Here is a 17110-nt window from a genome sequence, read left to right as displayed (position 1 = left end):
TGAATTGAAGGGCCGCGAGGGCCGACCAAACGGCCAACCAAAGTTGTTAACCTTTTTTTTAGGACTGAAGTTGTTGCGTTTTTTTTAAGCACTGAAGCTGTTGAGGTTTTCTTAGTATTTTACCCCAGGAAATAAACTGCCACAGGGACTGGATTAAACCAACTGGCGGGCCGGATTAGGCCCCTGAAACGGACTTTGGACATCCCTGCCTTAAACATTTCAACAAGCTGTAGTAAAGATAAACCACTGTTTAATGTTTGGACAGCACCTGATACAGTGGTCCAGGTCTGCCCATCTTGCTTGGGGAGGCAGCTGGGCGACGGCTGGGAGGGGGGCAGATCTAGCGCCCCCAGGAGCTTGGAATGCTTGCCCCCACTACCTGGGAAGAATGGGGCTGCCACTGCCCCCTTCAGTGTGCCAGGGCTTCCCTCGGCCGTTCCCAGTCTCCTCAGGCAATGGAGAGATGCTGGAGGGGTGCCATTTTTTGTTTTGATTCAAGCCACGAAGTGTATTGGGCCAGCTCTGCTGTGATTAATTGAAACCAGGATTGAAAACATCCCATCTCTGCCTCACGGCCACCATGGCTGAGCCCGTGGGGAGTTTAGCATGGCGTCTCCATGCAGCCAAGATGCGGACACCAAATCTGGAACACATTGTCCTACACGAGAGAAAGCTGGGTTTCTGCTTTTAAAAGGTCCTAGTTTTAGTACCGGCAATCTTTAGAAACGTTAAACCGTGTGTGAGCCTCATGAAACTCAGTAAGTTTGAGCCACCATGCAGAAACGAATTCTGCCTTGATACTAATGTCGAAGAGAAAAAACTTCATGTCTTTAAAAGGCATTATCCTTGTCATTTGCACTGCGTAAAGAAAAGGAACAGGAACAGGAAGTGTCTAGACTCATAGGAAGAAGTATTTTGGAAGTGGTAGAAGTAGGTAAAGCAATGACTTACTTTTTAAATATAAATACTAAATACCTCAAACACTTCTAAGGATATTCAAAACACTTTCTTTTTACTAGATGCAATGGATGCTGAATGTCACACTGCTCTCCACCCCAGAGAACTAAAGAATAGTTATGCTCCAGGAATGTATTTTAGCCAAAAACCGATACTTTTGCAAACAAAGCTGTGAGGAACCTTTGTCCTGTAAGTGGCACTTATCAGATCCGCTTCCCTGGAAATAAACCACTCTGGCTAAACGTGCGTTGGATTGTAATGTCAGAATAACAGAAACTGGAGATACCACTTCAGCGCTGCCAATATCTTTTTAAAAAAATCTTTCTGAAATGCTCAAGATATTAAAATATCTTGCTGGAGTAGATGACATGGTTTGGGAGCGTTCCTCGAGATATTGAAGACCCTGTAGATGTTGTGAATGGCACCCCTAACTGTCAAACCCAACTCCTATCCTCACTACCTAATGCATTTTCCCATCACGGCTCAGGACCGCAATACCTTAAGGACCACCTCTTTCCATCTGAACCTACCAGGACCCTGAGATCCTCTTCTAAGGCCCTCCTTTGTGTGCCTCCTCCTCGAGAGGTCCGGAGGGTGGGAACACCAGAACAGGGCCTTCTCTGTGGTGGCTCCCTATCTGTGGAATGCTCTCCCCAGGGAGGTTCGCCTGGCGCCTTCATTATACACCTTTGGGTGCCAGGTAAAAACGTTCCTTTTTAACCAGGCTTTTGGTTGATTTGATTGACATCCTATGCCCTTTTAAAATGTGGGTTTTGGGGGGAGGGCGGGTATTGGGTTGTTGTTTTTATTTTGATTACCGCATTATTCTCTCTATAAGACGCACTTCCCCCTCCTAAAAAGTAAGGGGAAAATGTGTGTGCGTCTTATGGAGCGAATGCAGGCGGGAGGCTCTGCTTAGCACTCCCTTTAAAGAGCCACGTGGAGCATGTGTGAGGCTCTTGGGGGCTTTTCCCCAAGGAGGGAGAAGGGCAGCCCGTCAGTCATTAAAAGGAGCGTGGCTCTTGGGGGAGCCTTCATCCCGCTGCCCTCTAGAGGCTTTGCACGGCTATCCTAGAAGCCAGATCCCTCTTGCTGTTCTGGCTTCTGGGATTCAGAATATATTTTTTTTTCTTGTTTGCCTCCTCCAAAAACTAGGTGTGTCTTATGGTCTGGTGCGTCTTATGGAGCGAAAAATACGGTATATGCTTTGTGGTTTTATATTTTGATTTTGTTCTGTGAACTGCCCCGAGACCTCCAGGTATAGGGCGGTATATAAATTCATTCATTCATTCATTCATTCATTCAATCAATCAATAAAAATCACTCTGTGCAAGAAGAAAGGAGAGTATTCCATATTGCCCCTAGTTTCTAGTGAAAACATACGATTAATTCTGCCATCCTCTTGGGAGGGATGGAGCCAGAAGGCGATGCTGGGACACCCCTGCACTGCTCAGGGCTAGAAACTGAGATAGGAAAGCTAGGAGCTCAAGGGCACCTTAAACCAGGTTATGGGCGCAACAACGAAATGTCCAGGCACACTTTTTATAACAAGAATACAAAGCTGAAAATGAATGGACTGCAGCTAAAATATCATGTTCATTTTTCACACGGTCTGGTCCTTCCCCTGGCCACCTAATATTCTGAAGAGGGTCTCTTCTCCAGTCTTCAGAGAGTAGCTGGAAGTGGGGAGGCAGAAAAAGCTCCTCTTTTCCTTCCAATCTGCAGTTTCAATCTGAAATCTTAGGTGCAGGATTGCGCCCAGAGCTCAGAAACCGCTCACTTTGAATGAAATTCCCCGCCGCAAAATGCACCAGGAACAAAGGGAGTTTCGAACACTGGTTCTGCTCCCTGGCTTCTGGGTTCCATCTTGTCCCCAAGTGCTTTTAATTACTACATGAAGCTGTTGAGAAGTTATTTGGAGGTTTGGGCAAGGTGGAATCAGATGACAGGCTGTCCATTTCCTCTCCTAGTCCCTGGGATGCTGTGAAAGCGCTGAATAGATGTGTGGAGGAATTGTGTGTTTTTTACGTTACTATTTTACATTTATATCCTACTTTTAAAACATGGCGGTTTTGTTGGTTCGCTGCCATGGGAGAGCTTTTCTGCCCTGAAATGTGGCATGAAATAGTTCAATAAATGATGCATTTAATACTGACCCATAAGAATAATACATGTGTGCATATGAAATACACCTATTTCCGAGCAAGTAAATCTTTACAAAGAAAACAAGGAACTGACGTAGGTAAATATGAGCTCACCTGTCTTTGTAATTGATAACCGTATCAATGATGGCATTCATCTGCTTCGTCAGCTTAGGAGGGTTAGGTGACAATTTCTCCGCTGGCGGCCTTCCTCTCCTTTTTTTCGCCTTCTCTCCATCCTCTTTGCCCGAATCTTTGTCTACATTTCTCCTCCTTTTCCGTTTCTTAAGCCGAACTTCTTCTTCCATTTCCTCCAAGTTGCCGTCTTCGATTGCCTTAATTAGGAAAGTAGAAAAAATTATTTGCAAAATCGAAGACGCCAATGGATGCTATATATATTATAACCTCTGCAAGGTGCAGACAATTTTGAAGGATAAAACGAATCAATCCAGAAGCAGAAGTCCAAATATAAATATTAGGGGAAATCAGCGGCGCTAAACGTAAAACCAAAGTAACAATTTTGTCGGAGTAATCCATTCAACTGTAGAGCGTTAAGGCCACACCCCAACAAAGGCCATCGAAGCTCCAACTGTCTGCATGCACACTCAATGAATGATCAATATATTTTAATATGTACATTCATACATCATTTTCAATACATATTTATAGACAAAGCAATCATTAAAAAGGGTGAGGATTTCTCTTCAGAACACATTCACCCGCATACATTATATGAATTCCCCTTTCTGAACAAAGAAGTAACAAACCAGATTTTTTCCAATTAGAAATTTTCAAACAGAATTTTCAAATCAGTTCAAATTAAACACCTAAAACGCCACAAATGCAATATTCAGCTAAGGTCTTGACCACTGACAATGCAGAAGTGTTGGACAACACATTGTTGTGCAGCAAAGAATATTGGCACTGTGGGGTGAGGAAAATGACACCACGCAAACACAAATCAAACAACATTCACTAGTTCAAAATTTACCTGCAAATGTGTGCTGTGAACCTCAGGCAGCAGCACTATGCAGTGAGAGGGTGGAAATTGCTACAAAAACAAACCTGTTTTAAAGGAAATCTGTCCACACTGTCTAAGAAATCCATGTGTGACAATCACAGAAGCTGAACTTTCTTTGGTTTAAGAAAACAGAAGAAAAAGCCCAGAGATGTGGGACGGTTTAGTCTTCCAGGATATGAAAATGACAAAGGTATTAGAGGGAAGAAAGAAAGGGGGAAAAAATCCTGATTTTTAAAAATAAATCACCTCTGTTTTTGTGCTGAAGGCTTTCTCAAAACACCAATGTTGACATTGTCCCTGTTGCTTTCCTGTGCTCCCTGAAATACATGCACATGATAATCAATCCTTTTTCTCAGAGCTGAAAAGAGCTCTAATCATCAGGCAATTACCTTCATTTTTCCACAGCACCAAACATGGCTAATATTTATGAACATGTGAGTGCAACAATCAATACACAAAGAGTGATTGCAGCCCAGGCACAATTTCTTTCACTTGGGCGCAACGTCTCTCTCTCGCCAAAACGTTTTGTGCACAAAACCTGGTGCACCACACAAAGCAGGCGGGCATGTCAGAGACGCAGAACAACCTGCTTCCTATTCATCCTGCAATGTGGAAATCCACAGACGAACATGAATGCACACACACAATCCAGAGGGAGTGCCTGGATGCCAGGCCTGAATCATCAAAAGACAATTTCCACCCTGCTTCCACTGCGTTCGGAGAAGGAGCTGGAGATCGGATGAGTTAGGAGGAGGAGGAGGAGGAAGGAAGAAGGAAGGAAGGAAGGAAGAAGCAGAGGAAGAAGGAGAAGAAGGGGAAAAAAAGAATTATCTGCACACAAATTCATGAATATTCATTTGGCTCAAGCAGGACACCCCGGTGCACACATACCAGCAGCTAGCGGAGATTTAAGCAAAGGAAACTGTTCTGCAAATCTCGGAGGCTCATCGTAAATGCAGCATGCAAGGCTGTCAACAGTTAATGCCATTGCTCCCCTTAATCCCTCGTTTGTGCACGGAAAACGCGGCAGCAACACACACCGGCCTGGGATGCGGCGCACACCTAGGCATGCCCGGGATGCCGCTCAACTGAATCTCCACGACAGCAAGGAAAAAGGATATTTACCTTACCACTATCAGCAGCAGGCCGGCTATCGGAAATCACAGTTAGTGGGGATAAAATTAACAAGCCAGCAAAGCAGCGAGCTGCTAGTCTCTTCATCAGCTGATCAGGGGGGAAAAGAGAGCCCGGGAAAGGCTATGTTTTCATACACAAGTAATTTTATTTTACGGAAAATGCAATCCTGAGAGGGTTGTAGGGGCTCAATTCTGCTGTTTCATTCTACCTTCCACAAGGCCTGCAGCCTCCTTCCTCCAGCCTGATTTAATATTGACAAGGACTTATCATATTTCCCCCTTATTATTCCAGGAACTCAAATCAGGAATTATTATTATTATTATTTTCTTTGGAAGGGGGGGAGAGGGCAGTTTCCCGGAAGCTTTTTAATTACAGTACATTAATATTTTTTAAAAATCCAAGGAATATAAACACACGCTTTTTTAAAAAAAGCAAAATAGAGAGGCGTGCGTTTTAAAGCTGCACCACACACACAAAGATGCTTCATTGTTCTCTTAAATTTGGAGATGCAGGGATTGCTAAAAACAGCAGCACTTCAAAAATCTTCCTGATTTAACATGCCTTTGAGACAAAAGCGTAAGGAACGAAATATTTCTGTTTTTAGCATGTGCAAAATACAACATACTCAAGTCCCACTGCCACCCTCTCATGCTCTCAGGTGCCACACCTAAAAGGCTGCTTGGATTTGCTGATGGCTAGCAAGATTTCAAAAGGGATCTGAATAAAAATGATATTGCAGCAGATTATATCATTTTCACCCAGCAGATATATGCACTATAGAATTTATGAGTTATATAAATTTGTGGGTACCATATGGATACTGACCATTCTTTTGTGACGACTTCCCAATAATTTAAATTTAACCTCTTAATCCCAGAAGCTGGTATTCTGCATTCTATTGACAATCCATGGAAATTAACACTATTTTAATCAGATCAAAGATTTTCAGTACAAGATACACAATCCAGTTATAGCAGGTCAAGCCTAACTTGAATTTTTTAATGGCACATTTGTTACAGAAGTCAAGTTCATTTTTTAAAAAAGCCAAAATATAACTGAGCATTGTCATTCTTAGTCACGTGATAATTTCATATATTAAGTTGCTTAGAGAATGATTATTCAACAAGTCGGGCTCCCGAGAACTTTGTCTAATTTTATTCCTCGGGGTCATTTTGATTTTTGGCCTCTGGAACTGAAATATCTTGGGGGGGGGGGGGTCCTCTGGTCACAAAAGACAATGGATACAAAAACATGATTAGCTTTGATTCCCTACAAGCCTTGGCTTTGGTCCACAAACAAATTTAAACACATCTTTATTTACAAACACCCACACAAAACACAGTCTGAGCACTCGAAACCACCAATAACTTCCACACCCGAAAACACTGAAATCGCTGAGTTTAATGCTCATACGACCCTATATTAATCAACTTAGCACCTATTACTCCACAACAAAAAAAGGAAAAAAAGAGGAGATTTTATACCAGCAGCACAATTTGGTTGCAAAAGGGGGTTGGGATGAAGTTTGGGGACAAGATATGAACAGGTCCTTTGTCCACAAATGCTCTCCAATTTGCCATTTTTTTCTGTGTTGTCTGAACTGGGAAACTGGGGAAACCAACTTTGGAACAAGCCACAGTATTAAAACACGGTTCTGAGGTTGGTTTAATATACTGAAAAAGCCTAATTTTCTAGTTTGGGGCAAAATGGTCTACTTGAGCTTCCACGGGAGACGCAAAAGGCTTGTTCCCATCTCAGCTTCTGGAGACACTCATCTTAAGCCGCATTTCCTTACCAGCTGAACATTTTGCCCAGAATTAACCCAAGGAGGTCGTAGAATTTAAAAGGATGGGGGAAAAGGCAAGCGTGTCTGGAAGATGACCAAGGACGTTTCAAGCTCTAGAACAGTGGTGGCGAACCTTTTAGAGACCGAGTGCCCAAACTGCAAGCCAAAACCCACTTACCATATTTTTCGCTCCATAAGATGCACTTCCCCCTCTTAAAATCTAAGGGGAAATGGACTATATGGAACTGGCTGAAATGACTGGCAGAATCAGAGACCAGGGAGAAGAGACGGTGAAAGAAGATTGGAGGAAGTTTAAAGATTATCTACAGAAACATTATAAGATAATGAATGTTTGATGACATCTGATTGAATGTAAAAGGTTATTAGTAAAAAGTTTAAAACTAAAAAAGACCCAAAAATTTAAGATACAAGAAAATTAAGTTATATTAAGACACTAAAACTAAGACAAAAATTAATTAAGACAGAGGGAAGGGATTTGTTGTCTGAATATATGATTTGGAATACAGAGAAGGGAGGTCTGGGGAGGTCGGAGAAATAAGTTAATGCAAGGAATATAATGAGGATAAAATTGCATTTATTTTTGTTCTTCTTTTTTGATACTTTCTGCTGTTTTATGTTTGTGTTTTATTGTATTCCTTATTTCTTTCATGTTGTTGTTTATTTTCTGTTGTTTCATTCTCTATGTAAAATCTAATAAAATATTTATAAAAAATAAAATAAAATCTAAGGGGAAATGTCTGTGCATCTTACAGAGTGAGTGTGTGGTCCCTGGGGCGGGGGGAGGGAACCCGGGCTTCCCCCTCCAGCCCCGACAAGGTCTTTGGGGCTGGGGAAAAGCTGGGCATCCCCCCCCACCAGCCCCACAAGCTCCTGAGCAGCTCTGGGGTAGCCCGCAAAGCCTCCGCAAGGCAGCGGGGAGCCTTCATCCTGCTGCCCTGGGCAGGCTTCACGCGGCTATCCCTGGCTTTTGCGGGAGGTGGGGGAAGGGACAGAGAGGCTCTCTCACTTCCCCCACCTCCCGCAAAAGCCCCCAAGAGCCGCATTTTTTTTTTCTTGAAATCCCCCCCCCCCCCAAAAAAAGTAGGTGCGCCTTACTGTCAGGTGCACTTAATGGAGCGAAAAATACGGTATTTATTGCAAAGTGCCAACACGGCAATTTAACCTGTATATCTCATTTTTTCTGTCTGTTTCACATTTCTTCTTTATGACTGCTATTGCAATAAATAATCCTTCATAAAAGTTATTGCATTATATTCTTCATTAAATTATCTTTCCACTGATACAGAATTTTATGGTATAAATCAGTGCTTTTTTTCTAAAAAAATTTTTAGGCTACTCCCATTTTGACACAAGAAAATCACCACTGGGGGGAAACAAATACAGTGCCATAGGTTCGCCACCACTGCGCTAGGAAGAAGAACTACTCCTTGCAGTATTTTCCAAAGGCTGCCCACCTCGGAGGAACATCTCTCCAAACCACATGTCCAAAGCACTGGTCCTGACCAGGACAACCTCTGCACCGTGAAAAAGTCCAAGGAGTTCTTGGTCATGTTATCTGTATGGGCGGGAGGAAACGAAGCCAATATCCCAACAGCAAAGAATCAACCAATGGAAAGCCGGGACGATTTCACGTCTCATTCCCACATTATAGAAAAAGCCAGACAGCCGGGAATTGTGAACCGCCCTGAGACCTCCAGGTATAGGGCGATATATAAATTCAACAAATAAAAGAAAATAAACATTTCAGCCTTTCTGGGATGTTATTTCATCAACCTCTAAGACAGATGTGCAGCTGTACCGGGGTTACTGCAAGCGGTCGCAGAAATCGCAATGGCTTCCGTCCGTGAGCTTAAGCCGAGGTCGTCTGGCGACTGAGCCAGGGTTAGCAATACACACCTGAGGCAAGGGGAGGCAACTGCTTCAGGTGGCAGGATCCACAGGGGCAGCGGATCTGGCCTCCAAGGAATGCATTGCTTGCTACTGCTGCTGCAGCCAAATCTGCCACACTCTCCTGATCTGCCATGTCCTCAATGGCACCCCTTCGCCATGCTGCCTCTGCAGCGGCCTCTTGGTGAATGGGAGGGGCTGCTGGCCTTCTCCCCTCCCCCCTGTTTCTGATGCAGATATTCACTCCCTGCTTATTCCCTAGCAGGGTTAGGGTTAGGGGTGGCACTATTTTGTGGTTTGCACCAAGTGGCAAAATGCATTGGGCCAGCCCTGGCCTAGAGACTAATCACCGGACAGGAGCAAGGAGCCATTGCCCGGGTACGTGGGGAGTTTGGGTTTGCCCACAGAGGTTCCTAAAAGGCACAAAGAGAGTATGAAGCGCAATGCATGGAAAGCCACCTCAGTGCATACCTAAAATTACGCTCTCAAAATAAGACCCACCCCAGTTAGCATTCTCTCTTGGGCACTTTTAAAGGACTGGTGTAGCAATTATTCACCTACTTGTATTTAATCTATAGAAGCAGCCCAAATAGGATATGCATACTTCTACTAGATAAATAAGCTTCTTAGAATGGAGTTTTCTGAAAAAGTAAAAGCAGCCATATTCTGCTTGCAAGTCAAAAAGTAGGGAAAGATAACAGATTATAGTTCTTTAAACATAGTTATGGAAACCACTGGAGTTTTCAAAGGGCCATAAAACTCCTGATTCCCTACGGGATTGCATCCCTTGCCCCCCCCCCCCATCTGCCAAGCACAAATTCCCCCCTGCCCTTTTTGCAAAGGGATAACCATGGTTAAGAGATGTGGGTGGCACTGTGGGTTAAACCACAGAGTTTAGGACTTGCTGATCAGAAGGTCGGCGGTTCAATCCCCACGACGGGGTGAGCTCCCGTTGCTCGGTCCCTGCTCCTGCCAACCTAGCAGTTCGAAAGCACGTCAAACTGCAAGTAGATAAATTGGTACCACTCCAGCAGGAAGGTAAATGGCGGGGTAAGCTCCTGTTGTTCGGTCCCAGCTCCTGGCCACCTAGCAGTTCGAAAGCAAGTCAAAGTGCAAGTAAAAGGCGGGAAGGTAAACGGCGTTTCCGTGCGCTGCTCTGGTTCGCCAGAAGCGGCTTAGTCATGCTGGCCACATGACCCGGAAGCTGTACGCCGGCTCCCTCGGCCAATAAAACGAGATGAGCACTGCAACCCCAGAATCGGTCACGACTGGACCTAATTGTCAGGGGTCCCTTTACCTTTAATGTGACCATACACTGTGCTGACCCAGGGCTAAAACAAACCTAACAGATGCTGGCAGATTGCTGGATCCTTGCAATCATTTTTTGCTCCTAATTTTTGTAAGGCCATACTGTTGGTCTTAATTTTAAAAGTTACTGAAATATACTACTTAATACCAGAAGCATTCTTCCTTTTAAAAGTTACTCCAAATAAAATTTATTCCAGCTGAAATTGTTTTAAAACAGCAGCTTGGGTGTTCAAAATGAAGAATTGCCTTCGCCTTCTTTCTTACCCTCCTATGAACAGAAGCAAACAGATTCCACCATTGAGAAAATATCAACTTGCGGCCGTAACCCACCTTCCAAGCAGTAAAAGTAAATCATTATTGAATTTTCAACTGACTGACAGCTTAGTGGCCAAGTAAAATAAAACTGGCCTTGTAAGATTATGATGTTTTGAGACAGAAGGGGTATTTATGAAGCAGTGCTTTTTCCTTGCTTGGTAATGTTGTTTTGAAAGAAAAGGGTGGCGAAGGGGGGAGAGACACAGGTTCAATTAGACCTGCAATTACAGCGGTGGAGAGCATCATCATCATCTTCATCATCATCATCACCATCATCAAACAGATTTATAACTGCCTTTCGTTCCAAAAAGAGATCTGTCCCTTGGTGTAATTTTGTGCAGTCCTTCACCTAAGTCCATGCGGGTGGACAGAAAGTTAAAAAAAGGGGGTTGGGGGTTGGGAGGGGGAAAGTGGCAAGACAAGAGGGAGAGAGAACAAGGAGTGGCAAGGGGGGGGGAGAGAAGGGGTCCCCCAATATTGGCTCCAGCTCTGCACACTTTCGGTCGACTGCTATCTCTGAGGGAATGGGACTCACCAGAGAAAGAAGATTCTCCAGCCTTGCTCTACAAAGAGCATAAAATACTTGGAAATCTCACTTTTTCCTAGGCAAAAGCATCGCTCTAAAAGAAACCAGAAACTAACTTATTGATCTCCAAAGAACGGCAACCACACAAAGGAGTACGGTGCATGAAGGAAAAAATAGAGAGGCAGGCGCGTAAATTTGTGGATTTGTTTTAGTCTGTGTGCAATGTCATTTTCCACATCCGTGGATTGCAATTCAAACGATGCGCACGCAACACAACAGACAGATCGTATGCGGCACTCAGCCCCCACCCTGTTGCATGTACAATATTCACAAATTGCTTAACGGTGGGACAATGCCGCCTGTTCCCATCTCTGCTCAATGCCTTCAGGCTGCCAAGAGAATCCGAGAATCTGAGAGCTGGAAGGGACCCAACGGTCATCTAGTCCTACCCCCTGCATTGCAGGAATCTCAGCTCAAGCATCCCTGACCAAGGGCCATTCAACCTCTGCTTCAAAACCTCCATGAAAGGAGAGCCCACAACCTCCCATGGGAGACCATTTCACCGTCAAACAGCTCTGGCTGCCAGAAAGTTCTTCCGAATGTTGAGTCGGAATCTCCTTTCTTGTAATGTGAAGTCATGGGTTCAAGTCATAGAATCATAGAGTTGGAAGAGACCACAAGGGCCATCGAGTCAAACCCCCTGCCAAGCAGGAAACACCATCAGAGCACTCCTGACATATGGTTGTCAAGCCTCTGCTTAAAGACCTCCAAAGAAGGAGACTCCACCACACTCCTTGGCAGCAAATTCCACTGTCAAACAGCTCTTACTGTCAGGAAGTTCTTCCTAATGTTTAGGTGGAATCTTCTTTCTTGTAGTTTGGATCCATTGCTCCATGTCCGCTTCTCTGGAGCAACAGAAAACAACCTTTCTCCCTCCTCTATGTGACATCCATTTATATATTTGAACATGGCTATCATATCACCCCTTAACCTCCTCTTATCCAGGCTAAACATGCCCAGCTCCCTTAGCCGTTCCTCATAAGGCATCGTTTCCCGGCCTTTGACCATTTTGGTTGCCCTCCTCTGGACACGTTCTAGTTTGTCAGTGTCCTTCTTGAACTGTGGTGCCCAGAACTGGATACAGTACTCCAGGTGAGGTCTGACCAGAGCAGAATACAGTGGCACTATTACTTCCCTTGATCTAGATGCTATACTCCTATTGATGCAGCCCCGAATTGCATTGGCTTTTTTAGCTGCCGCGTCACACTGTTGGCTCATGTCAAGTTTGTGGTCAACCAAGACTCCTAGATCTTTTTCACATGTACTGCTCTCAAGCCAGGTGTCACCCATCTTGAATTTGTGCCTCTCATTTTTTTTGCCCAAGTGCAATACTTTACATTTCTCCCTGTTAAAATTCATCTTGTTTGTTTTTGCTCCTCCAGAGCAGGAGAAAACAAGATTGATCCATCTTCCATGTGACAGCCCTTGAGATGACTCATTTCTCCTCATATCTTTTCCAGAATAAACATGCCCAGCTCCTTCAACCATTCCTTATAATGCTTGGTTTCCAGACCCTTGATCTTCTTGGTCACCCTCCTCTGCACACATTCCAGCTTGTCAATATGCTTCTTAAATTGTGGCACCCAGAACTGGACATAGTGCTCCAGGTGTGGTCTGACCAAGGCAGAACAGAGCGGGACTATGACTTCCCTTGGTCTGGACCCTAGACTTCTGTTGATGCAGCCTAGAATAGCTGCATCATCTTCAGCTTGTGGTCCACCAAGACCCCTAGATCCTTTTCAAATGTGCTACTGGAAAGCCAGGTGTCCCCCATCCTATATTCGTGCACCTGGTTCTTCCTGCCTAAGCGCAGAACCTGACATTTGTCCCTATTGAAATCAGTTTCGTTAGCTTGGGCCCTGGTCTCCAATGTGTAAGGTCATTTTGAATTCTGATTCTGTCTCCTGCTGCATTCTGCTGATGTTTCCTAAGAACAGTCACTCCTGGCCAATTACAGGAGGGGAAATGGACTAGGAAGGATTTTGTAGCGGGTGTTTTCTGGGCAGCCCCTGGTAAGGAGGTGCATATTGTGCGCCGGTGATGCTGAGCACTTCGAAGTAACAACAAAAAGGGGACCACTGCTGGGAACTCAATGTCCTCACTTAAAGGCACAAAGCAGGGGTAGAGGCTAGCAAGGGAATGTGCCATAGCTCAGTGGTGCAATTGATGCCTTGCATGCAAAGGATGCACATTTCAATCCAGAGGATCTCCAGGAAGGACTGGGAAGACTCATGCCTGAACACCTGGAGTACAGCTGTCAATCAGAAGTGACCATATTGGAGTAGATAGACCCATGGTCTGATTTGGCAGCAGGGCAGTTTGCGATGGCGTCCCGTGGGGCAGCTGCAGCTGGTGCCGTACGGAGGGTACAGTTGCTAGCTGGCTAGGAGCGCCAAGTTTGAGATCTTGGAAAAACATTAACTGATCAGTGCCAGCAACTATTTCTCTCTCTCTCTATTTCCCCTCCCTGCGAGAAGTGAGGTTGCAGGGAACCAGGCAGAGGGCCTTCTCGGTGGTGGCGCCTGCCCTGTGGAACGCCCTCCCAGCAGGTGTCAAGGAAATAAACAACTATCTGATTATTTAAAAGACATCTGAAGGCAGCCCTGTTTAGGGAAGTTTTTAATGACTGATGTTTTTATGGATTTTTAATCCCTGCTTGGAAGCTGCCCAGAGTGGCTGGTGAAACCCAGCCAGATGGGAGGGGTATGTATGTAAATAATAATAATAATAATAATAATAATAATAATAATAATAATAGTAATTTCTTCTCCCACTTACAAGTCTTTGAAGCCTAACCCCTATTTCTGGAAAGGGGCCGTGTAGATCACCTCTGCCTCAGTGGCCAATGGAAACACACGGCAGTATCACTTCTGCACATCTGCACTAAAGGTTTTCATAGCTGCCATTTACTTGTTAATCCCCCCGATGCAGAAATTGCAGCATGGAAATCTATTTTCCTTTCCAGACAGGGATGCAACTGCATTTGAATTTTCTGGAGTGGCCCCTCTGTCCCAAGCAAGCAAGAGCCAGATGTTTCATCAACATAAGCAACTGACAGGCTAGAGCATTTGGGGATATTGTAATGAGGATCCTCTGAAGAATCAAAACATCTGGACAGATAAGAATTTAAATCTTAAATGGCCTATCCCGTTTCTCATTCTGAGGCAGGTTTTTGGATCTCAGCCTTGTCTAGCAGGCATAAGGCCACGAAGGCAGCAAGAATGAATGCCTTTGTAAACTTCTAAGGGAGATTTTAATCATTTCCCCAACCAGACATGTGACACATAGTAATTAGCGATTTACTAAATGGCAAGAAACTGCCTGCATCCAATTAAGAAGTGTTTATAATTATATGAGTGACATGGAGAAAGAGCCAGGCAGAGAGGCATTTGCAGTGCAGACGGCGTCTGAGCAATACGAACCACCCGAAAAGATTACGTTGACCTTTAACTGGAGTAGGAAATCTTGATGGACCAAGTTTTATTCTCTATCCGCGTAATATTTCCTTTTAATAGAAAACTTATTGATGCCGTGCCTATCAACAGGGCGGCAAAATGGGACCATCCATGGACAAGAGAAGAGTTTTGGATTCTGTGTACTAAGGGGACTCCCAGGCATGAAAACAGGGAGGCAGGGAGGGGGCCCAAAGCTGGAAGTTTCCCTGCCTTCATCAAGCCCCTTACCGTATCCTGAACGAGGATGGGAAGCAAAATCAGAAGATGCACCTTCCAAGGCAGCAGCCCTAATCCTGGCTATCCAGGATGTCAGAAAAGCTTTTAAGAGCTCTGACCACTTTGAAACTAAAACAGTACAGTGGTACCTCAGTTTTCGAACAGCTTAGTTCACGAACAACTTGGAACCCGGACACTGCAAAACCGGAAGTAGGTGTTCTGGTTTTCCAACTTTTGTCAAAAGCCGAACGTGCTCCATTTTGAGTCCCCCTGTGTTTCCTGTTGCGCTACTGATTTGTGCCCCCCCCCCCCGTTGTAATTCAAGCCTTCCGTTTCCGATTGCAGTGTTCTAAGGTGATATTTGGAGCTTATATTCGGTGCTTTTGTTTTTGCTATTTATTCTGCGTTTTTTTTTTTTTTTTTTTTTGAGGCTTTTTCAGTGAATTTGTTTTTGTGACTGTGTGGATCCCAGTTCAGCTATTGATTGACTGATTCATTTGATTGTGTGACTGCGGAAATGGATAAAAGGCCCCCATCCAAACAATGACTATCATCAGTGCAGGTAAGAAATTTTTTTAATTTTAATTTTTATCATCTACAATACTGTTTTATTTATTTTATGGCACAGTACATTGATTGCTGCTTTCATTTTATGGACCAATGGTCTCGTTAGATAGTAAAATTCATGTTAAATTGCTGATTTAGGGGTTGTTTTTAAAAGTCTGGAACGGATTACTGTAATCCGTTTTTCATTACTTTCTATGGGAAAGAGCGTCTTGGTTTTGGAACGCTTTGGTTTTGGAAGATCCGGAACGGATTAAGTTTGAGAACCAAGGTACCACTGTATCTCCAGTCCTGATTCCTCCCGCCTGCAAGGACATTTAAGTTGCTAATGGGGCAGAGTCCCAGATAGATTAATTAGGGTGAAATTTGGGGTTGCAGATGTGTGCCGAGACACACGCATCCCCGGACTCCGATATTTCTCGTTTCCCCGTCAAGAAACTGCCCTGTACCCTGTGGGAGGGAAAAGATAACCGTATCCCTCCATGGGCATCAGGGTCCAGAGCTGGAAAAGCAAGACCATGCTCTCCAAGCCTCAGCAACCACCGTTTTGCAGTTCATACTGGGACAGAGAGGGGATTTCACAGTTGTTCCTTCACAGCCTGCCCCCTGCCATGCGTGGTTCCATTTTGCCGCCCAAATCGCTCTAACTCCCCATCAATAGACAAAGGAATCTCGTCAAGGAAGGAAGAGATGGTACATACCCTCAGCCACTGTTTCTCCGTCAGAGCATCGCTGTAGTCCACATCCCTGCGCTGGCGCGACCCCCTCCCAAATATCTTCTCCTCCTCCTCTTCGCAGGTGAGCCTTTCCACTTCGGCATCGTCCTTGATTATCCAGGACGGCAGCTCGTCTTCCTCCATCAAGCGCGGCTTCCGCTTCGGGTTCCGAGCATCCTCTCTGCGCCGGTCCAGGTCCATTCGCTGCGGGAACAACACAGGACGCCCTTGAGACATTTCTAGCAAGCTGGAAGCTTGGAACTAGCTGGTGGTTTGCAGAATTTTCGGCCATTTCTTTTCTCTCAGCAAAGTTCCCTTCAATTTATTTTTTATCAAATGACTTAACATTTATTCAAATAAATCTCAACTAAATGCAAATTACCGTGACAGGTAATTTCTGAAAATTGGGTGGGTTCTTTTTTTAAAATTACCAAGAGGAAAAAAAAAATAAAGAAAAAAGGAGGAAGGGGCACTTTCAAGGCTTCCGCAAACTAGAACGTATTTTGTTGGAGCTGTTTTGCCTGTGCATTAATGTTTGCCAAATGCCAACATTTGCAGTACCTGTAATGGAGAATGAATTTTACATGCCCTAATGGTCACTAAAGAGACTTACACTCCAGTCCTAGAAGGATAAATATCAGCCATCTATTACACAGCGGTACGAAGACCTTAAAGTCCTTACTACATTTGAATAAACTTTCTGTAAACATCACTGGGATATATTCAGACATCTGAATGGTTTTTCCAACAAGTAAATAAATTCCAGAGGTGATGATAAACGGTACTTAAAAAAGATAAATAAACTAGCAAGCACTTCCAACTTACAGAACCTCAGAAGTCCGTTCTGTTTCAGAGGGGTGGCTATTTTAGTCTTTTGCAGCAGAAACAAAGACTAACGAATTTTATTACGGTGGAGAAGAATTCACTTCACTGGATGCGTGCTATTCAATCCTTGCTTTCCTGCCGACGGTCCCACACAACAGGAACGTAAGAAAAGTAC

At 44.3% G+C, this 17110-nt stretch overlaps 1 protein-coding gene across 20 annotated transcripts in view; it reads right to left on the bottom strand.

Annotated features, from left to right (window-relative positions):
• The window catches only part of SMARCA2 (SWI/SNF related BAF chromatin remodeling complex subunit ATPase 2), a 128711-nt gene that overhangs the window by 22180 nt on the left and 89421 nt on the right, over positions 1–17110 (bottom strand). For 17 of the 20 annotated variants that reach the window (XM_083419390.1, XM_083419379.1, XM_083419378.1 and 14 more), the window contains 2 exons: positions 16096–16314; positions 3216–3433 (listed from right to left, as the gene is read on the bottom strand). In XM_083419390.1, the coding sequence (XP_083275516.1) occupies positions 3216–3433; positions 16096–16314 (437 nt within the window). Of the gene's footprint in view, positions 1–3215; positions 3434–4508; positions 4531–5244; positions 5356–15236; positions 15566–15661; positions 16315–17110 lie in introns of those variants that run through there. The other 3 variants (XM_083419387.1, XM_083419389.1, XR_014506270.1) reach the window with 3 other exon arrangements.

The sequence above is a fragment of the Podarcis tiliguerta genome, assembly GCF_965153285.1.
Source record: "Podarcis tiliguerta genome assembly, chromosome: 17".
NCBI classification, from domain to species: Eukaryota; Metazoa; Chordata; class Lepidosauria; order Squamata; family Lacertidae; genus Podarcis; species Podarcis tiliguerta.
This window is presented reverse-complemented; position numbering and strand designations above follow the sequence as displayed.